At 39.7% G+C, this 25198-nt stretch overlaps 1 protein-coding gene across 8 annotated transcripts in view; it reads right to left on the reverse strand.

Annotated features, from left to right (window-relative positions):
• ENOX1 (ecto-NOX disulfide-thiol exchanger 1) overlaps positions 1-25198 on the reverse strand; it is a 307218-nt gene that overhangs the window by 114650 nt on the left and 167370 nt on the right. For 4 of the 8 annotated variants that reach the window (XM_088068185.1, XM_005516390.2, XM_088068183.1 and 1 more), the window contains 2 exons: positions 17218-17352; positions 16244-16381 (listed from right to left, as the gene is read on the reverse strand). In XM_088068185.1, coding sequence (XP_087924311.1) covers positions 16244-16381; positions 17218-17227 — 148 coding nt within the window. In that variant the 5' untranslated portion in view covers positions 17228-17352. Of the gene's footprint in view, positions 1-16243; positions 16382-17204; positions 17353-23152; positions 23228-25198 lie in introns of those variants that run through there. The other 4 variants (XM_088068195.1, XM_088068196.1, XM_088068203.1 and 1 more) reach the window with 4 other exon arrangements.

Below are 25198 nucleotides of genomic sequence, written 5' to 3' on the forward strand. Positions count from 1 at the left end.
CCAACTGGCTCCTTTGGTCTCTGGGTTCCAGCACCGAGAGGATTTATGTTTCACACTATGTACTGTAGTTCCAGATATTTAAATCAAGAACATACTTGTCTGAGCTTCACAGGAAAGTATACTACTTCAGATAGAATTATGGCCAGCATCTTTATGTTTTGTTGTCACTTAAACATTGAACAGCTCCATGCTGCCTTGTATAATTCTTAAAACAGTCAGGTTTCTCAGATTAAATGCCAGTCTCACATTATGAAACAAGTTGTGTTCTGGAGAACTAAATCACAAAATAACTATGGTACCAGGCCAGGAATTCATGTGTAATAATTTTTTCCCCACCTTTTCCAACATTTCCAGATTATAGGTCTTATGTTATCATGAACAGTCATGGTCACAGTACCCCTCCAAACATGAATTTACATCATTCCAAATCACAGATGAGACATAGCCCATCCATCAAAAAAACACGCAATGTGGCAGAAGTAATGGGAAACCCTTCCCACTTTATCTGCCACTTTATAAATCTGACTGCACTTGACTGAATCTTTTTCCCTAGGGCTTGTTAAATTTCAGCAGAATTCTCTGTCAAGTTGTGAACTGAATGTGAAAAGCAAAGTGACCAAACTGATACTCAGCAAAGCTAAAATGCATAGTAACACTGATTCTGTAGGTCAGCAAACCACAACTTATTAGAATGATTTTCTAAGAAAAAAAAAAGGCAAGAGAATAATAAAAAAAAAGCGCCTCTTCAGGAAAAAAAGAAACCCATAGATCTCAAAAGAAAAAGAGGGGGGAGAGGATGAAAAAGAAATGGCTGATACAAGTAAAGATAAAAAGGTAAACCACCCAGCAACATCTTCTTTGACATTCTCCTTTGATGGCAATCTACTGCAAAGCAGAATACTATAAAATAAATATTTTGGACTGCACTTCATACCCAGTTCCACCAGTGTGACTACACTGCTACTAGCAGGACTGTGCCAGGGTCCCAGGTGGCAAGGATGGAAACAGAAACTCATTATGGAATAAGAAATGTAAGAACTCTTTGGTGAGAACACATTCCCTGCAGAGTGCTATGAAAGTAAAAGGAACATTTAAATAATACTGGCCCTTGATCCCCTCAAAAGCTGAAAGCACATTTATTCAGCTTGAATTCTAAAATCCCAGCCATGGTTTATAAAATGTGCTTGATCCTTGTGTAAGACCCTTTGGCACTTTTTTCAGAGAAAAGATCTCCAGATGTTATTTTTACAGTTCATCTTAAGCAAATGTATGTGTTTAGCTAAACAGGCTTAAATGCAAGAGGCACCTAAGAGAACAATGATGAAATGCTTGACTTGATTCATGGACCGTCAAATTCTTGTTTAGAACATCTGGCTGGTAAGGTGATTTGAAAACTTTTTCTGTCAGTGAATATCAGCACAGTAGGCTCTTTTACCTTACAGACAGCTCTAAATTGTAATTGTAATTAGTGGAGAAGTGGCATCAGAGATTATGTCTAAAGTCACATTCAGCTTATCCATGCTCACAAAACATTCATTCTACAGCACCGCTAACATGTAATGTGCAATCATTTGCAACTTTTTAATTAACAAAATATGCAAAATATCAGCTTCAAAACCTGAAAGTTGCTACCTACAAGCTGCACAGGCGAGTGCAAGTCTGTCTGTCATGACAGCCCTTCAAAGCAAGCTCATGAGCCTCCATGACAACTTCTCAGCAGCCACTGTGGCCTGGATTTGATAGCCCAGCTTTCTCTCACATGCATGTAGCCATTCCCTCTGGCTTTGTCATACAGGTCCAGCAGGCATCCTTGGGAGAGAGGAACCTCACCCGCTCTCTGCACACCCCGTCTGTTTCTCAGCCCAGTTTCTGCAGTTTTCCATGAACACAACAGCTTCCAAGGGCATAAATGCCACAGCAACATTCCTAATTCAAAGGTTGATATAATCTAAACTCAACAAAGCAAGGCTGATCCCAGGAAAATTGAATTTTTCTCTCTGTCTTCCCCTGTTTTGCAACAACATGACAACTCAGAGATGACACAATCCAGGAACCCTTTCTGTAATTCAATTCTACTTCTGAAGCAAAAATCTACTTTCATCTTGGGTCTAATCTAATATCAGGGAATGATGAGGTTTTTTGTGAGGGATTTCTTTGTTCCCTGAGAAAAAAAAAAAAAAAGCAGCAGCTTTATTGTAGAAATCACTTTCAGATGAAGTTAAGATAACACCAATCTGGGCCCTCTCCATAGATTCAGAAAGATTCATATCACCCACACCAAAACATCTAACCACAGCATCTCAGACAGGAGTCTTTAACCTCCGCATATGGAAAAGCTGGAAAAGGTGAAAAAGGTGAAGATTTCATAGAGTGATTTCTCCCCCCTTCAGCAATTTCTCCATCCCCTGAAGGAGATTTTTATCTCTTTTCAAAAGCTATGGCAGAAACCTACTGTCATCACAGGCCTTTCTTTGTCACTCCTGGTGACATCCAGTAACAGGGAGGCAGAACCATGTACTTCTTTGCTATAAAGAAACCACTGTGAAATTATTGCATTACCTTATTAACCATTACCAAAACCATTAACAAAAAGGAATTAAATCTCATACTCAGACTAGGTGGAAAAATTACTGTGAACTAGAGAAGCAACTTAGAACAGGCTCATTTTGGTTAAACCACATTAGAAAAGACGCCATTATATTCTTGAGTGGTTCTGCATACAGGCAACAGCCAAGACATTTACTGACAAGGATGAGATCTTCAGACATGTTTAAAACATTGAAGAGTTCCATCACATGAAAATTTCACCAAAGCCATTGAGTAGAAAACTGTTGCAAAAGGGACAAAATGAAAAATGTGTCAGACTGAAATGGAACAGCAGTCCACTTTGAACGAGGCAAAAGGGATTTAGAAGATGCAGAGCATGGGAAGAGAAGCTGGGGCTTTTTTTTTAGACATTGTGTTTATAAATGATAAGAAAAATAAGTATGGAAGTAGCATATTTGTTTCAATTTCCAAAAGTATTTGACAAGTTTCCATAGGAGAGATTAATGGCTAAGAGGCACAGGGCAAGAATAAAGAAATAAAGAAGTCTTCTGTGTATAAAATCTAGCTCAAATTGTTGCTTTGCCCTTAGAAGACGACTACGTCTTTGACACAAGGGATCTTTTCCTTACAGCCATAAATTGACCATTATCCTGTGGGTCTGGCTTTGGAGGACTACTTTAAAGATAATGCCACACATTTGTAATAGTATTGCTGTAGCTGTAATGGTCTAAGAGCAAAAACAGGACAAGACCTATGGGTCAGTATAGTCAGGAAAAAAAAAGAGAAGTCCATGTTCAGGTCTGAAAAGCAGTGAACATCCAAGAGAAGTACATGTAGGGAGCACATCCTTTGAGTTTAATTAGATATGTTAAATCAGACAAAAAAGCTGGTTGGCACTTGTAAAATAAAGGGAATATTAAAAGCAAAGTGCTGACACTGCGATTATTCTGTAAAGAAATAGATAGGTAAGTGTATGGCAGATAAAAAGATTAATAAAGGGGGGAAAATTATAGTGTACTGCAAAAACAACTCCTTCCTTTGAATTCACCTTTTTTATGTCTACTATAATTAAAATTTTAGTCCCCTGGTTGCCTCAGACAATCAGAAGGCTGGTGCGTATTTTCCTAGCTACACGAGTTGGTCCAAGAAGCAATATAAGCTTTACCCACAAATCTTGGTTTGTGCAAAAGGCAGGCAGCGGTAGTACCTGCTCCTAGAAATGCACACCACTTGCTTCCTTGCTCTGTGAGCAAATCTATGTTGGAGGAGTCTGCTGTAATCCTGCCCTTCTGTTCTCATCTTCTCACTCACAAAGGTTGGTTTGTTGTTGTCAGAGTCTCCGAGGTCAGAGCAGCACAGGCTGTGAGTGGAGCCTATGCTTTAAATGAAGGGGTCAATTATATGTGATGGAAAGGACTTTTTTTGTTTGCTTTTTTCACAGGTTTTGTAATCTAAAAGACAGATGAAGCCTGGTCTTTTATGGTCAGGTTCATTTTCCTTTATTTTACTAACACACGGGAGAAAAAAATTACAACCTCTTATTCCTGCTGGCTCTGCAAACCTCTACAAATGGAAGAGGGAAACTGGGTCCTATTCTGGTCCATACTATTGATGGAGGGGCTCTCTCCACCTCACCCTGGGATCATTCTCTTCTCTGTGTTCATCTCTGAAATTCCAGGGGGGACAATCAAGGCTCCAACAACAATATTTGCCCAACAACATCTTACTACTGCCTTTTACTGATGCCAGAGCAAAAACCAGGTTTGTTACCCTTTAAATCTCAAAATGAGTTTGCAGAGCACAAAGAACTTGCAGACCTGTAAACTCTGTTTTTATGCAGCCATCAAGTATTGTGTACTTTCCTGATATTTTCAATCTATAACACAACTGTAAAAGAAAACTATGACAGATTGTCATCTTTTGATCATAAAAACATGCTGAGGAATAAAAAAAGTCTGCCAGAGGACATCTTTAGCTCACACTTATTATATACATATGTGGATGAGGCATTAAACAGAGTATCTCAAGGCTATAGATGAAACAAATCTTGGAAGCACAACAAATAACAGGTCATGTTATCCAGCCTAGTGAGATGCAGCTCTCATGCAACACGGCCCACGGACGTCAGATGCTATTCTGCATTGGAAACTGTGAAATAATTGAATGAGAATAAGGCAAACAACCTAGGAAATATCTGAACCCCCAAACGGTCTTTGAATTCTAATAAGAGAACTCTGAAAAAGTGCCACTAGATCCATAACCTGATGCCTGCTAGCATTCAGAAGGGAGAACTACAGTACCCAGGAAGAGTGGCTAGAACATGCAGATGTGTGATAATGTTTCTGTTACATGATCCTTAGAATAATGGAATCCCTCTACTGCACTTGAGCAAGCTGAGACCTTCATGCCCATTAGTAGGCATCTGAAGCATTACAGAGATTGCATTCAAATCTATGACACTGCTTTGTTAATGGAAAAACAGAGATCAGGGGAATGAGAAAGCAGGGAGTAGGAACACAACTGTCTGCTGAAAGAGCTGCGGCAGAAAAGCCCTCCACTGAGAACTCAGGGCCTCAAATCCCTGTATGAATAGTTGGAAGGATGGTTAGCTCTTGTGTCCCCGATGAGCTCAGTTGCTGAAGTAAAACACTGGAAGAGAGGCAGTTCCTAAGGGACCCCAAATGGTGTATATGAGTCATTAGCTATCATCTGTTTCCTTAGCATCGCACCTTTACGTTTTGAAGGCATGCACATGTGCAGAGACACACGCCACGCCATCAGGTGGTGCTGAAGTTATAGGGAGGCAAGTGCTGGGATCCTTGATGGAGATGCATGTTTGCTTTGAAGGCCCTCTACCTGTAACTTCCAGCAATACATAATAGTCCCCTTACCTTCAACCTTTGTAATGATGGGTCACATGCAAGCCTGTTTCTGCAGAATTGCATGGTTAGAGTTTGTTTTATCTTAATTCCAGTTCAAGTTCCACTCAAACGCCAACAAAAAAAACCAAACAGAAACACAGTCAGTTTTCACTTTTGAAGGGAAAATACAGGACACATGTTCCAAACCACATTTAGATTTTTAAGTTCAGAATTAATACCCTGAATTTTAGCCAGAAATTATCTTAGTCTTGAGGCTGAAAGTCTTTAGTCTTGGGAGTCGACAAATCAGTCATGACAAGCCTGAGCCAGCTACGGTTTATTATAAAATCATGGCTGATTATCTACTTGAGGTAATTACACAGACCAGAACAAAAGGACACAAAGTTAAAAGGCAACATATGTAGGAAGAACTGGAAGAGAAATCTTACTTTACTGAGGCTGGTGAATAGCAAGAACAAACTTGTACTTGATTTTTTTTTTCATATACTAAATTCTGGCTAATAACATAAAGGGACCTACAATATTTATAAAAAGCAGTTCATTAAAATCAGCTACTCAGCTTCTCAGCTGCAGATTCCTCCCATTCCCTGCTACATGCATACAGTCCTGAAATCCAGTCGCAGCTTCTGAGCTCTCTCTGTCTACAACCCATGGCCTTTGCCTAAGTCCTAGAAGGTTACAAAAGTATTAAAAACACAATGAAGAAAGAAAAGGAAGCTGTGACATTTTTTTACATTAAAGGACAGAAGCAGTGGGTTTCTGTTTGGGTTTAAGCACATGTAGTGTGAATTAAAAGACAACAAAATCTAGTCACTTTTTCTTGTCCTCTTGTTTTGGTGAATTTATTGCTATTTTAATGAATACTTAATTAATACTGTTATTATAGCAGATAAAGTTTAGGATAATCTGCAATGTCGCAAAAATGCTTCAATTAAGTGCACTTTAATTAAGTGCCAAAATTGTTACCAAAAGGTGCCAGAAAAGAAGGTTTCAGTGACTACTCTTGGAAAGGTCTAATGCAAGTCCAAGTATATATCAAGACCTGAAAGAGGAGATTTCCAACAGAAGTGTTAAATACATTTGACAAATGCAGCTCAAAAAGAGGTAAAACTTTAACACTGCAGTCAGCTATAATATTCCACATTTATTGCTAAAGAAATGAACCACTTGAAATACAATTGTGTCAAAAAGAAGAAGAAGTCCTGGAGAAGCATACAACTTGCCCTCTCCCTTCAGTGCAGTGTGGACAAGTCTTTTCTGAAACACAGCTTGTGCTACTAGATCTTTACGAAAAAGGTGACATTAAGCACATCTGCACCTTCTCCCACAGTGCTTTCTTCTTTAAATGCTACCAAAGCTCTCTTCCTCCCCTTTCCCAAATCCTTCTCTAAATATCACAGCAGCATAGTCAAAGAGGAAGAAAAGGTAGGAATTGTCTGCCTGTTTCTAATGTGCACAATAGTTTTCCTGTTCTTCAGTGCCTGCCTCAGAATATCAGATAAAAAGAGTTAAAACTGCTTTTTCACTTAGCGCCATATTACTGCTCTACCAAGATGCCTATAAAAAACCCTACATAATAGTCAGGAAGCTCCATAATCACTGCTACTTCTCATGCCAATCAGTATTATCCCATTGTTTCCATGCAGTCCCTTACCTACCTGGTTTATCTAAGTGAAAGAAAACAGACCGTGTGCAATTTGGGCCAGGATTGACGCTTAAGGGTTCAGGCATTGTTTAGCTTACTAGAGCTCTGTATCTCTAAGCCCTTCCTGAATTGAAATAACAAATAATTACTAAATAATGTAGGCATTGTGGTCAGGAGGAGGAGATTACCTATAAAGGAAAATCTGCTAGAGCCAAGAAAATAATTTTTTTAGGAAAAGAAAAATTGGGATAAGGAATGTGCAAAACCAGGAAAGACAGATAAAGCTGTTCTTGTTCATGAACAGACTTATTAAATTTCTGAAGCTACAGTAACAGAATATCTTTTATATTTGGGCAGAATACAATCTAAATCTATACTACAGCGTGTTAGAGTATATTGTATGTATTAAGCTTAATTGTCTTTCACCTCCATGTCCACTAAGGGAACTACTCCAGTGGCCAGCTGCTTCCCATTACAGAGACATTACTCAGAGCTGCTGTCACACACATCATTTGCCACCACCAGAGCACGGGAAGGTGTGGCAAATCCATTGCTGATCCGACCGAAGACAACATTAATGAAATACTCTGTTACAAACTCCCTCACATGCCCAGGGATTAGACTAACTGAAACCAAACTTTCTTCTTCAGTGTGGACCATCAAAAGGCATTTTTCCACACTGATCGGTTCTGCTCATATTTCACAGACCGACTCCTGCCTTGAACTGAATGGGCATCTTCATGCTCTTTGTGCTACCTAGTTCTCATGCTATGAGCAAAGGGCATTTGAAGCACAGGTGGCAGAAAAGAAAGAAAACCATGCTTACGTTCTTCTCCTCAAGCTGAAATATATAAATTAAGCTTCTCATGCTTCCTCTCCAGGGACCAAGCTCTAAGCATCAACCTAAACCATTCAGAAAAAAGAGCAAGCCTGACTAGGGAAGAACAAAGGATTTTATAGCCTTGATTTGGGGTTGCTGCCTTGGGATCCATTCATATTCAAGTCTACCCCTCCCAAGAAGTTTTGCTCGGGGACTGCCCCAGGCGGTGCCATCTGCACCCTCCTGAGAACGCTGCATGGACAGAGCTAACAGTCCTCTTGGGACTGCTGTGTCCATCCCCTGAGGACCACAGCCAGAACCTGTAACAGCTTTGGCCTAAGGGCTTCAGGTAGCATTGCCTTCCCTTTGCCACCTAGACACCAGGACTGTGCTCAGCAGCTCACCTTCCAGCAGCCTGCCTTTAATGAGCCTTTTTCACCCCTGAATTTAGGTAGCCTGGTATTAATTCATCGCCTTTGATTAGTTAAAATGGTCTCTCTTCTTTTTCTATTGACTTCTTCCCAATACTCAATACACAATAATTCAGTTTTTCCATCAGCAAACTGTATGTCACCCAGGCTACACTGGGCTCCCCATGCTGGCCAAGGAACCCGGGATCCTTGGAAGGGAAAGTGCTGCAGACAAAGCTATACTCAACAGAAGTAAACAGTCAGTAGCAAATGGTTCCCAACAGGCTCTTGGCTTACTTTATACAGTGGGATGCTCATAATTACTCGTGGGCTTTCTGGTCTAGAATAAACAAACACATGGAAAATAATAGGAATGGAGGCTTTCCAAAGCAAGATAAAAGAAGGGGAAAACTTCTGCAAAAATAAAATATTTCCTTATATTACTTTATTCTAACATCAAATAAGAACATGCTAAACAGGTTGTGGGCGGTATAATTAACAACAGCCAGGAATTAAAAAAAAAGCCAACCTAAAACAAAATGCCAAAACATCCAAACAATATGGCTTGCATCATAAATTTACTCCAGTATTTTGAGACCATTAAAAAGAGTATGCCAAATAGTAATCAGTTTGTTTTCCTAAACTGTTAACTGGCTTGGATAGAAGTATAGCATCAGAAAGGGAGATATTCCTAAAAAAACCTCCACTCCACATTCAACACAAGCTTTGCAGTTAGCACTTCCCTCTCTGTGGCCCTGCTCACCTCTGAATCTTGTTTACTTGGGACATTCAGCCCTTCATACCACGTTAAAAAGTACTATTTATCTTCAAGCACCGAGCAGATTTTAATCATTATCTTCATCCCTGGCCTCAATTAAGGTCTAATATAGAGGAGGTACTTGAATGACCTAAGAGGCACACTTAACCCTGATAGCGTGTCAAAAGGCACTCGAGAGTTTCTGCCACATTTCCTCTGGCTGTCAAATCTTTCTCTCCTTTCTCTGTTGTAAACTGGCTGTGTTTGTTCCTAGCACTTTAATGTCCCCTGGAGTGAAGTCTCCTTGAGTAACACTCACATGATAGAAAGTGTGATTAACTCTGCAGGCGCTTTTCAGGTCAATGAAAAAACCTACTTGTTACACTAGTATATAATACTTTAGAGATGTTCCCAGTGGCTCTACACACTGGGATTCCCACAGTACCTATTTTCTCTCATCCTTGCTGTTCTCCTGTGTCTTGGTAATAAAAATACGTGGTTTGATCTGGGTATACGTGCAACACTAATCCTTTAGAGTATGTTTCATACAACTGCAATTATTCTGATGGGTCATTCAGATAATTTGAATGGTTTTTCTTTTCCTCTTGACTAAAATGTTTCTATAATGAAGATGATAAGATAGAAAGGAACTAAAATAAAGAACTTGTTTTTTTTTTTTTTGGAGCATACCTTGCTACATTTCTTTTGCATCATAGGCAAACTTGTTAACAAAACACAATGCCTAAAACAGGTTGGGAAGCCATAGGAGATGAAAAGATGCCTTCTGAAGATACCCTGTAACCTTGAGAGGATTGAAAAACCTATGGAAAAATGTGGATTTTATTAAGACTTTTGATATCTTTTTTTTTACTACCAGATGTCAAGCCAGTGCAGCATTCAGATAAGGGGTAAAGACACTGAACACTACTTTGCCATGGGGCTGCTGAACTCTTCAGCTCTTGTGGTCTGCAGCTTTCACAGGCAGAGGAGCCTGAGCCTTGTGGAGTGCCTCAAACAGCTGTCTGTTCACACCAAAGCTTACATCTGGAGAGTGCTAAAATTCAGTCACAAATTATAGATGCTCAAGCATTTTTTTTCCCTTGGAAAAGTGACTATCTTCAGCTCATGATGCAAGTGACTCACTTCAAAATTTTTGTGGATAGACTATAATGAGATGCAGGAGTTAAGTGTTAATTACAGAAAAGGAAGATGTGTTTTGTTAGGCATTCTCTTGGATGATTCGAGTTACGGACTCATCAGCACATTGGATTAGTGGCTAAGCAATGGAGTGTAGAAAAAAGGAAGCTTTAATAGGTAACAGGGCAGCAGGGGTAGAATGAAATGAGACTGCCAGATGGCTACTAGTGGCTCCAAGCCTTCAGTAATGGAGAGGCAACAGAAGAAGAGGTATACACAAGAGAGTTGGCAGAGTCCTCTGGCCAGCTGACTTCTTATAATCTTCTGCACTGTACAGTCTTTCTTTGGGGAGCAGCTGAATATAACCAAATATATCTTGATTTTCTACTTGATTTGATTTTTCTTCATTAATGTTACCCAAAATGGTACACAACCAGAACAGTGAGGAATATGTTTACAATTTAGTCAGCATATGATGACCTGCAGTGAACAATAATTAATAAAGCATGCCTGGAATCTGAATATAGTGATTGTCTTTACTTACAGTCTTCATTCTGAAGAAAAATAGTCTGAATATTAAGACTCCAAACACTTATAGGCCTCAAGCTAATAAAATTCTGTGAAGGATGTTTAACCTTGTGTCTTGAGATTTAGGAGTCTCCAGATCAAAGTTTCACAAATCTTTCTGTTACCAAAAAGTACATCTGGGGTTGCAGTTTCAGGATTTTAGCTGCTTACTGTAGCAGCTATTGCATCTACAAGTGAAGTTTTCCTGAATTATGACTTGATTTGGATAGATAACTTCTAATTTGGGGAACCTCATTCTATTTATTAATGATCAAGAGGCGAGAGCATTGGAGAGAGCAGCACTTGAGTACTGATTTGCCTTGTGGATCTCTCCCGATGAAGTATCTGGCACCCAACACTGTCAAAAGCACAGTCCTGAGCGAGGTGACCTGATTGGAACTGACAGCTCCTATGTTCCACTGAAATCAGGTCAAAAGACAAGTGTGTGGGGAAAGCAGAGACAAATGGAAAAACAGAAAGGTTGATGTAAGTGCCTAATATTTCACAACCTCTAGTGTCTTAAAAATACATGCCTGAAGCCACAAAAATGGTGTTCTTTTCTATATCTTTTGGTAAGCAAGATGTTAGGCTTCAAAGTTTCCCAGTCTCTGATTTCACTAGGATTTTGTACAAGAGGTCAAAGACTAACTTCAGGGAAAAAAAAAATTAAAAAACTGTGTGTCACTGAAAATTTTAGTACTTTGAGGCTGAGGCATATTGGCCAGACTGCTATGGAGCAACGTGCCTTAATAATTATTCTGTAAATAAGCAGAAAGCATCAGTTTTCAGACATACCCTTGACTTCCAGGCAGACCTGTAACTTCCATCTTGGATGTCCGCCCTTGTGGTTTGCTGTTTTACTCTGCAAGAGCACAAATATGCATCACAGGGCATGAGCTTAACATAAAGGCTAAATGAATTACCACTTGAGTACCACTCTTCAGGTTCATTTGTACTGGGGAACTTTTTGACATATACCATTTTTGACTCACAAATGTTTAGGTCATCTGGAGGAAAGTGCCTCAAAATTGCCTCCTGTTTCTGAGAGCACTGCTTAATTAGTGAAAGGAGAACTGAACTGAACCAGAGAAGTAAATAATTTTCTCAGCAAGAGATCTTCCCTTAGAAAACAGGTGACCTGATGGCATTCGCTGAAATAAATGAAAGTGCAAGAACTCTAAATTCAGGAATGTCAAAATTGCCTTTAAAAAGTAGCTGTGCAAAGGCAAAATAAAACATTCTTGGTTGGCTTAGGTCACCAAGTATTTCTTCTAGTCCTAAAATCTAACAAAATAGCAGCCTTGAATGTACTTGAAAGATGTGCTTGAATCAGGGTTGCTGAGTGCAAAAAGAGGATTTAGTTCTCAAAAAGATGAACTACAAACTAACCTTCCCCTCTCACCTGACTATTTTTCTCAAAGTCTCAAAGCATAGAAAACAGCAATTTTAAAGCCTGAATCATTCAGAAGCAGTTTAACAGATTGCCTTCAACTTTTCCAGATCCTTTTTCCTCTGGACTAAAAGCAACCATAAGAAAGTTCAGCTGAAAAGTTACATTTTTTTAAGAAATTATAACCTGCTGAAAGGGGAAATTTAGACTGAAAATACTTTTCAGCTGTAAGTATTCCACTTCAACCTTTAAGACTTTAACTAATGTATTATTAAACCACAGTTTATGGTATGAATTATGTATATATAATGTATAAATGCATATAGAAGTGTATATGTAATGCAGTAACCAAATACCTGGAAAAAAAGTAAGCTTTCTGAGTAAGTGTAAGCAAAATATATGTAGACACACCAGACATATTATATAACTATTAACAGGATACCATCTTTACAAATGAAAGGTACTAACATTTGCCCAGATCAAAAATCCAATTTTACAGCACTGGGAGATAAAGAATTAAATAAAGTGCAGATATCACCTAAACTGGTACTAAAAGGTTAGCAGTGCTTAAAATTGATTAGTTACCAAGATCAGACAGCCGTGATCCCAGGCTGAGAGGAGAGTATTGGCCAGATGTTTTGGAAGCTTTAGTTGTCATTTTAGCAGACTCTTGAGCTAGACAAGAGCTTCACAGATTGCAAACTGGGGAGCAGAACTGTTACAAGGCAGGCATCCCAGCAAAGTTAAGAACTGCTGGGAGATGAAAAGCCTTGAGAAGCCTCTAAAAGGACTTAGCAGTTAATCTGGACTCTATACATATGCACAGCAATCAGGAACTGGTCAGTTTGGGGAAGGAAAGTTCAGGAATGTGTAAGTCCTTCAAGCACTGATAGACCAGAGGACTAAGAGATATGTCAGGATGCAGGTGATTACCATATTCCAAATTTCAGACTATGGCAGGATATGTAAAAATATCCAGTAAAAATCACAGTCTCTTCAAGATTAATCTAAACTACTCACTGCTTTCCTAGCTATCAACAAGGCTGGGGACCAAAAATAAAAAAATAAATAAATAAAAAAAAAAGTAACATAAAGTTTTAAAGATGGGCAAATAGCACTAGGACATGGTTGTGCCATTTTCATCACAGAGAAATGTAACAGATGACAGCAGCAAAAGCAGTATGTGACTGCTGACAAAGCTGACTTCATTACTAGGATTAATAGCAAAAAAATGAAAAAGCCAGAAATAGCTAGGGACTAGTTAGATACTTGGGTGAATATAATGATGCAAACTCTCACTGAACACAGATACAGTAAATATATTAGAACAAACAAATCTCTAAGTATTTCTATGGCAAACTGAAGTTTTACTATTATGGATGTGCCATAAAGAAAATGTACCAAAAACGTAGGAATCTTAAGGAAATATAATGAAGCATCAAAGCACCTATTTACCTTGAAAATACAAAGGAGTCTAAAACAAAGAAAAACGAAAAAAGAAGAATGAAAATAAGTTATTCTGCATCTATAGAGAAATCAGGCAGCACTTCAGTAATTAATATTTATTACTTATGGCACCTTTCATACATTGAAAATGCTGAACAAATATGAACTGACTTGTACAACATCTTTACAATACGTGATACACATAATTATGGAAATTACAGCAGGGGGCTGTCAGTGGTGTAAAATCCTGGAGATCTTCCCTTGTGGGGAAAAGCACTGTACCTGAGATGAGGCTGCCATGTAGGGACTGCACAGCACATCTGAGGACAAAATTTACACCAAAACTGAAAATACAGAATACAGCAAGACGAAAAGGCATGGCAAACTTCCACAGCATATGCAACAAAGATGCTTATAAATGAAAGCAGCAGAAGCTGACTTTGACATGTGACTATTTTCAGGTTGGAGGTAATCACGTTCAAGTAGAGCACAACACCTGCAGGCAAATCCCCACCAGAAGATGGAAAAATTTGTTTCCCCATCAACACACAGACTCATTAAATGTTCTGGAAGGGACTCACAATGATCAAGTCCAGCTCCTAACTCCACATGGTACAAATTATAGCACGTATCCAAGAGTGTTGTCCAAACACTTGAACAACAGGCCATGACCACATCCCTGAGTAGCTTGTTCCAGTGCTTGACCACCCTCACAGAGAAGAACTTCCTCCTAATAACAAATCTGAACATCCCCTGATGCAGCTTGAAGCCATTCCCTCACATCCTATCACTGGACACAGACAGAAGAGATCAGCATCACCCTCTGCACTCACCTTCATCAGGATGTTGTAGACAGCAACTCCTCAGCCTCCTCTTGTCTAAGCTGAACAAACCTAGTACCCACAGCTGCTCCTCAGAAGTCCTCTAGTCCATTTCATCATCTTTGTTGCCTTCCTTTGGACACACTCATCACTCATATTGTTCATATGACTCTTACCACACACAGCTCTCATGATGAGGCAGCACCAAAGTTGATTAAAGTGGGATAAACACTTCTTTTGAGTGGTTAGTTACACTGTGCCTAATGCAAACCAGTTTGGCCCTTTTGGACACCAGGACACATTATTGACTGATACTGAGCTTCTCCATCAACAAAGCTCTCCAGATTCTTTCTGCAGGGCTGCATTCCAGCCTCTTCTCTCCCAGTCCACTCCTACATCCAGGATAACATAGTCCCAGGTGCAGAATCTGGCATTTGTCCTGATTAAACATCACACAGTTGGTGATTGGCCAGCCCTGTAATCTGTCCAGACTCTCTATAAGGCCAATCTGCCCTCCAGAGAATTTACAGCTTCTCTTTTATTTAGTATCATCAGAAAACTTAGTGTGGATTCAGCTTCTGCATCCAGGTTGTTGACAGAAGCATTGAAGAGAATTGGATCCCAAGGAGTGGATGGCTTTGCTTGTTTCTTTTAATCAGGAGCATGGGGTTAAAGCCAGAGATCACCAATCAGTTCACAGCCTCCACCAGCTCAACTCTCTGCTTGAGACTGATTCGTTATAAATCAGCTTTCTTGCAGCTTAGTGTACCAGCCTGTAAAACAGGTAATTCAGAGCCAGACCGTCAGCTGTGAACTGGCATGGCTCCACTCAGTTCCCAGTGTCAGGAGGGAGCATATTTGGCCAAAATTAAGCATCAGGCATCCCTGGTGAGCAAGCAGAGTGATTTACATCATGACCTGGCTCACTGTATCCATGTCTACGTGGAAAGGCGCAGACGTGACAGGATGCTGCTCTGATACAGATATTACACAGTTCTTCTTGAGATGAAGTGGCAGTGCAGCTTCCAGAGGGAACCTGTCATATGCCTAGCATGTGGCTTGTGTCTACAGGGCACCCACCCATATATAAATAATGCTTCTCTACATCACAGGAGCAAAGAAGTTTTAATGTTTCCAGCTAATTGGGCTTCTACTGTTGACAACAAAGTCTGCTATGTCCAATCTTATCTGTAAAATATTGCTGGTTTTGAAATACTGTTTTTGTGGGTGTTACAATAAGTGTTCCCTTGCAACACTCTCCCAAACTATGATTGGGAAGTAAATGACAAAGTCTAACAAGAACAATCCTTTGACATTCAATTTTATGGAACCAGTCAGAAAGTAAATAAGCACACACCTGACAGGACAGCTTCATTTCACTAATACCAACTGAGCACATGAACTGGACAGGCTTCATGATTTTCTGCCCAATTAACACAACTCCAAAATCTCCAGTCAAGAGTTCTCAGCCCAGGGTATTCCTTGGCAGAACCTCAAGACATCCTGCTTGAACAGAGAAACAAAAACAAATGTTCCTCTTACATGACTTGCCTCCTAGTCTTGACCCAGCATAAAGATTGATGGTTTAGCTGTACAATTTCCCCTGAGAGTTTTAGTTTTTCACAAGGTTAAAATATAATATGGATTACATACCTACTACAAGAAGAGACTAATACACAGTATGCAATATTAATCATAGGTGATGTTTTCAGAACATAAAAATATAATATCCTCAGAAAACATTCCATATATTTTTTTCAAAGGACACAAAGAATTCATGACTGGTGCAAGTGATGTTTTTTAAAAAAAGCAAAATCTTACCTGTCACAAGCTGTTGTCCTGCTAGTCCTACTGGAACCATCCCCAGATTATTCATAGCTGTAGCCCAAGCCGTGGGATCAGTGACTGACATGTTAAGCTGTGTGGTATCTATAGCTATACTTCCCAAACCATCAGCTGCTGCAAGAAAGTAAACATGCCATAAGCAGAAAAGCCAATGCACCACAATTTTGAACCAAAATTTTCAGTGAAAATGAGGTTTTCACTGCTTATTTTGGGTCTGTTTTATTTCTTAACTATGATTCACCTTTTTATCATTGATAACAGTTCTTGGTATTGTATAAAGACATTGTAAACATTCAACAGATATAAAATGGTACAAGGTGAAGAGAAAATTATTTCACCATGAGGACAGTCAAGAAGTAGAACAGGCTGTGCAGTCACCATCCCTGGCACCTTTCAAGACTCAACTTGATAAAGCCTTGAACAGCTGGTCTGACCCTGTCTCTGACCCTGCTCTAAACAGGAGGTTGGATTGGAGACCTTCTGAGGTCTCTTCCAACCTGAATAAATTGCTTTGCAACACTCTGATAGACCTTAATGATACATAAATAGTTGTGGAACTTGCCTGAAACCTGTGAGAACCAAACACAGGAACTGAAGTAAAAATCAGTTTTCCAAAAGGCGTAATTTTTTATTTTGAAAAACTTTAAGAATACATTATCCCCTAACCAAAAATAGATCCAAAAAAATCTATTCACTATAGCAAACACCAAATTTTCTAAAACCAAAATAGAAATATCATTAATATGGTGAAAATAGACTGAGACCATGTATGGATCTTCCTTTGATCGGGAAGAGTGGGTCGGGTAGTTAAGGGATGGCACCTTTCTGATACTGAAACACCAGACACAAGATGTAATCACAGATTTTTGTTTCTCCCCTCCCCAGTCACACCTGAAAATCAACTCTTTACAGTTATTTTCTTATGGCCTTTGCAGACCTGAGATATTTACCGGCAGCCATTGCTTTTCCCTGGATCCTTTTTCTTCTGTTAGACTTCTTCAGACAGGAATAATTAGCTACTGTATTAGCAGCATCTTGAGATGGGATATCACCAAGCACAGGGCCCACACACAGCTCATTAGGCTCTGAAAGAGAAAAGATGGAAATGAAGTCCAAGTGCCAGAGTCAGAACACAACAACGTTTGGGAGACACGGGAAGCTCCTGCCCTCTCCCTCCGGATCACCAGCCCCAGCCTCTGTGCACACATTTCACAGCCCCCATGGAGGCATTCCAGCAAACGCTCGTCCTTGCCTGCTGAACAAACAGTACCACGTATGAACCTGTCAGGCCGCTGAAAAGCCCTTCACAAATTAGGTCTTATCAGCAGCCACACAGCCTCCTCGGCATGAAGGCATCAGCTGAAGGAACATATTAAGGGATGAATACGATTTTTTTTTTTTTAAACTGTTAACAATTAACTGATGTTGCAAGTTTCAAGGAAATAGTCGTCTGTTCTGAGATGGAAAGAGGAAAGAAAACACTATGCAATGACTTACGGAATGGAGCCTGCAGACATGTGGCAAAGAAAACCTAACAAAGCTGAGGATGATGCCTGCTCCTTAACTAACACTGCACCCTTGACTCACAGAGGTTAGTCAGCTCAAAGCAAAAGTGCAGTATCTGCTTCTATCTAAGACACATTGCTCTCATCAGGTGTCTGTCAGGCCATGAATGTTTCATAAGGCCAACTTCTTGCTGTTACTGTTGTTATTTGGGAGGATACATTAGCTCATCGCTCATAGGAAAGGAGGCTGAACAGGTGACAGGTAAGAGGTGTGATTAAAGTCTGTGAGCTCCCAGCATTTCCAGCAGGGGCAGAAAACACTGGGCTGAGGATGATCACATACACAAGCCCAAGTTACTCTTTGTGCACCAGGTACATGGGACTGTGGGTGAAGAAGGGCCATGTTAATTTTTTTTGGCTGTCCAGTAGCTTAAGCAGTCTGATCCAGGGTGTTGGGTACCAGGGGCCAGCAACTGACCAGAAGATTACAAGTGTTCAGGAAGGTCATTAGCACCGTGCAAGTGAATCTCAGTGACTTGTTCAGCCCTAAAATAAGCTGTGCTGACTTTAAAAAACTGCTGAAGGACCATAATTAAGAGGTTTCCAACATGCAGACCCTAAGGATTCCTCTATAGAAAAGACACAATTAACATAATTACACTATATTTTAGCTTGGTACCTCCCACACCTTTTTTTTTTTTTCCTTCATTTGATGTGCATAAAGTACAAGTCAGAAAGTTTTAAGTTCCATTACATTGTACACATCATTTCATAGGAACATGACCAAATCTATGGCTGTAAAAGTAAAGAAAGAGTCAGGCTGAGACGGTGGTCTATGTTTTTTTGTATGTTGTAATTTACAAATAACCAGTATACTAGGCTAAAAAGCATTTTGTTCAAATCTACAGTGGGTCTACTTAAAAGTCAATATTTATCAACCCTTAATATTTGAATTTGCAATTCCAATTCTTATTTGATCTCCACTACTCATTATACATAACATAAAATATTTTATCATAAAATTAGCTTTAAAAAAACATCTATAAACACCAAACAAACATTGAATGGAAGTCCTCTACAGGGAATGTGACTAACATAAGGCAAGGCAGCCAAGATTTATGTCAAGTTTTTAAAAACTGGGTGTCTCCTGTTCAGCTCTTAAAACTTGTACTTAGCCCTTTCCACTGAGGCTATAAACTTCTGACCACAAACATCTATTTTGAGGTTAGGGCTGGCTGAATTATTCCTTGTCAGTAAGTTATTTCTCAAGCAGTGCAGCCCTCCTTGCTCTTTATGAACACTGCCAAATCAATCCCTATTTACAAATATATGCTGAATAGCCGAGAGTGGTTCACCTCTTCCCCTGACCAGCAGCCTTGTTGCCTTGATGAAGGAAGGAGCATTTAAAACACAATGGTGATGAAATGCCTCTTCATAGCTTGCTGTGTGCTACTTGCTTGTCCCCATAATGCATCACTCCAAAGCTAATGGGGAGGAAGGAGGTACTGCCCCATGGTTTTGGGGCATCTCAGATAGGCGTGATTTGCTGGGATAAGAGGAGGAAAATGGGTGTTGGACTCTCTCTGCCATCCCCCTCGCCCATGTTTTACTGTTAGGTGAAACGTGTACCAGGCGACAGCTCTGCTGCTGAATGCTACAGACTTCTGCCCAAGCCCACACTGCAGCTGCACCAGTTCTGCCAGAAGTGCAGGATCAGGCACTGGGCTAGGAAAACACACCTCAGTCTACTGGGAGTGACTTTTCGGTGTTTGCCTTCTGACATGTTGTTCACATATTTCAAATTCTGGAATACTTTCATGAATTATCTATAAGCATTTGTTAAATTCCTTGCAGAGGAAGAAGAATATAACACCATGAATATGAATGAAAGCAGAATCAGTAGGTTAAACTGGTGAAACTCATGGTGTACTGTAACACCAGGCCTGCCCAATATGCCAAGGAAGTCTTTGCTCAAAACACTCTCTCATAGCCCACCCTGGCTCTGGGCAGCTTTGCTTTCTCTCTGACCATCAGGTCTACTGTTTCATCAAAAGTACCTGGATGCAGTGCAGGGTGAACCAGGGGAAAACCCATAAAAGAGAACGTGAGGAGCCTAAAGTGGAACTAGTTCTATCTAACCAAGAACTGCTGCAGGCTATTTTGTCAGTGGAAGAGAGCTGAATAACAAGCATAAACGAACCTATGAACACTGAATAATTTGCAGTAAGCTGTAGGCAGAACTAATGCTCCATACTGAAGGACACAGACTGCAGAAACTAGCTCTTTTAAAGAGAAAAGTACTAATTGTGAACATCCCTTCTAGTGACAACTCAGTGGTTACATTAACACAGAGCAGCATAATATGGCTAAAATAGTCTCATAGGCATTTCATACCTGCTTTAGACTCAAACATTAGCTTTTGTTTAAAAACTTCTGAAAATTTGTATAGAGAAGGTTTCATTAATGCTTAAAAATAAAGTCAGCTTTGGGAAAATTTCAGCATTTCTTTGTGTAGCTCTGACACTGTACTGTTATACCCTTCATGACACTGTAAACAAAACAAGCAAGGAAAACAAACATACCCACTGTCTAAGTCATAAAAAACAAGATCATAAGATCATAAGTTTGATGAGAAATACATCTACTAGCAAAGATTCTTGCTTTCTTAATAATAAATTCAATCACTGTTGCTGGTTAAACAGGCAAGAAAGCGTAAGCTTATGCAGGGATCTTGTGTAACCTGAGCAGACATTAACCAACACCATTTCACTGACATCACACCTTTAGAGAGCATTCCTGATTTACAATTCACTAATACTCCTCAGGGCATTAATGACCTGAAGATATATGGAAAAGAAATCTGTTTTTATAAACACTTGTGCATGGGAGTAGTTCTACTCCAGGGGAGTAACTTCAGAAGCAAATAAAGCCATAATCCTGATTTACAGGAGAAAATGTATAAAATATTCTGGGGCCTGCTATTCCTTGATGTTTGGGAGAGGCAGGGACATTAATAAAAACTTCCTGATTTGAGAACTTCTGATTAACAAAATTTTGATGCCAAACATTTTGTAAAGAGATTTCTTGTTATACATTTTTGGTGGTCTCTCTTTTTGCAGACACTACGCAGGTACCAGCCCTTGGATGGTGAATTGCAAGAGACATTTAGATTTCCCTCAGACAGGTTGTCAGGAAGATAAAGCACCCTCAAGTCCATACCAATGAGCACTTCTCAGTCATAGCAGTCATAGCAGATTGTACTTAGTGCACATATTTTATACCAGGCAATTAAATGCAGTTACCCAAATGAATACAGAAGTCAGTTATACATTGTGCATCAATTATCACAGGCAATGAATGCCATGAGACAAAGAAATTAACGCAACATAAAACTAATTCAATAACAGCAGATTGTGAAGTTAAAATCCTACCCTTTAGATATCCATAACACCACAATGAGTTACAACACAGAGTGAAGCTGATTAAATGCACCACTGTAATGAGGCTCTGTGGAGTGCCCGGGTCAGCAGCCAGCCCTGGGATGCAAGGAGGAGCTTCTCTGCCCAACTCTGACACTGACCTTCTGAGTGACCTTCAGTCATCTCAGCTCCTTGTCTAATTTTTGTGACCACTAAATCCTTCAAGGAAAAGACTGATGGCATCAACCTTTTGAAACCTGGGCGTACAAGTCACAAAGTCATTAAAGGCTATTAGGGCTCTTGAGGAAACACAGATGGGAAGGAATCTTGTGAACTGTTACATCTAGGTGAGTTTTCCAGTTCTTAAAAGAATGGCAATTTCAAAGTGTTTGTTACTATTCACTGTGATTCATAGGACAGTGGTCATTAGGTTAGTCACACTCCACCTGACCTGCCAAAGTACAGGTCATTTATCAGGCTACCTCCATCTGTCTTCTAAAATATATCAAGTGTTTTGTACTGGTTCTTCCCAGTGTTTTTGTTTCTCCAGCTGCACACAGGACTCCCAGTGAAGAAGGGAGAAACAGAAAGAAAAGCTAGACAAGGATATGCTGCAAGTCACTATTCATTTCTTTCTGCCCATCTTACGATGAAGAAGAAAGATGGGAGTAGCAACAATGAAAATGATATTTTTGTGCCATAGCCATTGTACGTGAGCTACATGAAAAAAATGGCATCTCAAATGTGATTCCAAGGATGGCTTTTAAAAATATTTTGATAGTACTGCATATGCAGTGTTACAAGAAGAGACATTGTTTTGCATGGTTACTGGTATGTTAACACCAAGAAACATCACCTAAATTCGGAAATTCAAAACGAATTGAAGGAAAACACATTTCTTGCAACAATGTGCAAAAAGACATTTACTACAGCAAGTGAAAAATTGCAGCAGGTACCAAAGCTTTTTTCGGAACAAAATCTGTTTTTCTGGAAGGGGATTCTAACTCATGCATCTACTGTATGCTTCATCTCCCTCCTCTACTGCAAAGACCAGTTGGTTTCCAGCATCCCCAGAGTCACTCTGTTTACATGGATTTTTTTGCCACATCTCCTTCGTACAGGAGGTCTTTGAAAGCAAAGATTAATTCTGCAGGAACTAGCACTTTTCTTAACAGCTTCATTAGGCACAGGCTAGGGAGGGTACTCTCCCTTAGAGCCTAAATAAGAGCTCCGGTTTTGTGTTCATTTACATAATCTTCCCAATTTTTTGTCTTATGAATGATTTGAAACACCTTTGATCACTCTGTATTATGCCACTAAAAAACCTACGTTGTCATCTTATAAACTTATAAAATATGTGTTGGTGCATTAAGACCTTTCATTTTTAACTATGTGTACCGAATACATAGGTTTTCCCATGATTGCAAGGGATCCTTTCCACCAGTTTTCACTGAAAAAACTGCTAATGAGTAAATCATGTCCATACTGATAGGACTAAGACAACTTAGAGAAAAATCACAATATATTTACAGTTTTCCTCTATATTCAACAAAGAGAATTTTAAAAAACATATTTTCTGGAAGAACTGTTCATTTGAGATGCCGCATTACTTAAATCCGCTGTCCCAGCACTTCTTGAAGTCAACACATGGTACACACAAAGGCCAGACTTTGCTTGGAAAGCAGAACGCTGCAAGCTTTCAACAGAGAAAGAAAAATAAAACAAAGGTCTCCAAGATAAACAGGTATTCTCTGGTGATGTTCCTTGAAAGGTCACTCAGTAATATTTCATGGTAGATCCCAGACTTCACTGGCATCTCAGAGCAAAGCCTTAACAGGTTACAAATGTGCGTTTTGTTTTGCATGTATTTTAGCAGCTGCAGTCTGATTATGTTGAAGTCTATAAATAACAGAATCTGGAGACACATTAAGCAAAGCATTATAGAAGTCCAGCTTACTTACTGAAAAAGCGTATGCAGTTCCAAAATCATCTGGAACAGGGAAAAAAAAAGCCATGTTGCTGGCTAGCAATGCAGCACAGCCTTGATAAAAACAGGTCTGATTATTCCTTGAGCACAAAACACTGTTGTGAATTGATGATTGCATCTCTGTTTTTCAGCCTGCCAAGATGGCTTGCAATTGTGACTCACTTGCTTCCCATTTAAAAGAACAGTGACTTACTGACTAAATTAGGACAATCCTTTCTTTAAATGCGGCGTTTTAACTTCATTTGTATTTAACAACAGCAAAATATTCTGAAATGTTTTAATTATTTACAGCAGTATTTTAATAGCAAGCCTTTTATCACACTACTTTCTACTAAAGGCCAGTGATTATTTTAGAACCATGACATCCCACACCACTGCATTTCAGACAAAAGGGGAAGTAACCAAAGAAAATTTTGAACAAAGACACTTCAGCAACTTCATTGAAAGGCTGAATACTGAGAGGTGCTGGAATGCCTTCTTGATGCCATAAAGTACCTAGGGCAGTCATATGGGCTCTCGTGCTATTTCTTGTCTTTTTGGGCTTGAGAGAATTCCTATGTAAATGCACCACACCTATCAAATATATTCTCTCACTCACTGTACCGTACACAGTGTTCTTGCTTCATGTTTACTAAACCTACATCAAGTAGCTAAAATACAAGGGGTTGTTTGGTTGAGTGTTTTTAAAGAAAAACTAAGACAAAAGGGGGGAAAAAAGAGACCAAAGCAAGCTGGGACACACTTCCAGAAGGAGTATTTTAGCTTCCTGGCTAACCTGAAGTGAAATCATTCCCATGTCACCTACTGAAAAAATGAACAGCTTGACAGGCAAGCCCTGTCTGTGGCAGAGCCCCAGCCACTGTATCATACAGACCATCAGAGGCAGGGGTGCCTTACTATTGAATTTCCAAATGAACACAGACTGCTGTCTCCTAGTCCCAGAAGATCAGGATACAGCTGAGTTTCACATGGTAACATTATGTATGGAAAGTCTATTTTAAGTAACTTTTTAGAAATTTCTAAAATGCATTCATTACCATTTTTCTTCTCCCTCAAAGTCTGTATAATTGAACTCCTGGAGTTAAGGCAGCCTGTCTTTTCAGGCAGACATTCATCAGGGGAAAAAACCCCAGACCTGTCAGTTAAGCAATTTTCTTATTTTTAAAATACACTTTTATCATTGGGTCAGATTATGGCAACAGGTGACATCTAAGTGTCCTTGGCTAAGCGCGAGGGTGATCTACAGAGCACTTTTTGCAGTATATTAAAAATCTAAAGTCATATTGATCAAAATTTTATACAATACCATCACATATTCTCTCAGTGAGGGGTATTCAGTGGAAGTCTGTTTTGTTTGTTTTAATTCAAGGTTTCTGGTGATAAATTTTGCTTAAGAGAAAAACCCACTATCTCTTCTATCAGGTTACATCTGTCCTCACTCTGAAAGCTGCCATCCCCTTTTAGCACATCACACTCAGGATATTTTCTCCAGCTACAAGCTCTAAATTGCCAGTGTGCTCCCTGGGCTCATTTATCTTGCAATCCTTCCATCCCTCTTAGTACACCTCCTGTTCTCCATTTACCTCATAATACTTTTTCTTGCTTTTCTTTGTGTTATTTTTTTCCATCCATTGACTCCACACTCCTACAATGTAGGCACATTTCTTGCCTTAATCTGCCATGGGCCATTCTCTCATTCAGAGATCTCTTCACAGCCAAGGTGTTACTGTTTGTTACACTGTACTGTTGTATTAGGGAAGGGAGGGATTCACCTCACCTAAATTCTGCCAATGCAGACATTTAGGCTTGAGCTTTCTTGCTGTTGTTGTTGCCAATGGGGAGAACCAGATATTTCTGCCAGCCTGTTTCAGACACCTACCTTGCCAGGCAGTGAAGCTCACCTTGGAGGTGCACATCTCACTCCCTGGCTGGAAGTCTACACTGCAGTTTTGGATATGAACATCTGTTTTGTCAGACACCCACGGGATGAGATGAGCTGGGCTGAGCAAACTGTGCCTTG

This window comes from Pseudopodoces humilis, chromosome 2 (genome assembly GCF_049639895.1).
Source record: "Pseudopodoces humilis isolate 2021_Gansu_Grassland_sample_001 chromosome 2, ASM4963989v1, whole genome shotgun sequence".
Taxonomy (NCBI): domain Eukaryota; kingdom Metazoa; phylum Chordata; class Aves; order Passeriformes; family Paridae; genus Pseudopodoces; species Pseudopodoces humilis.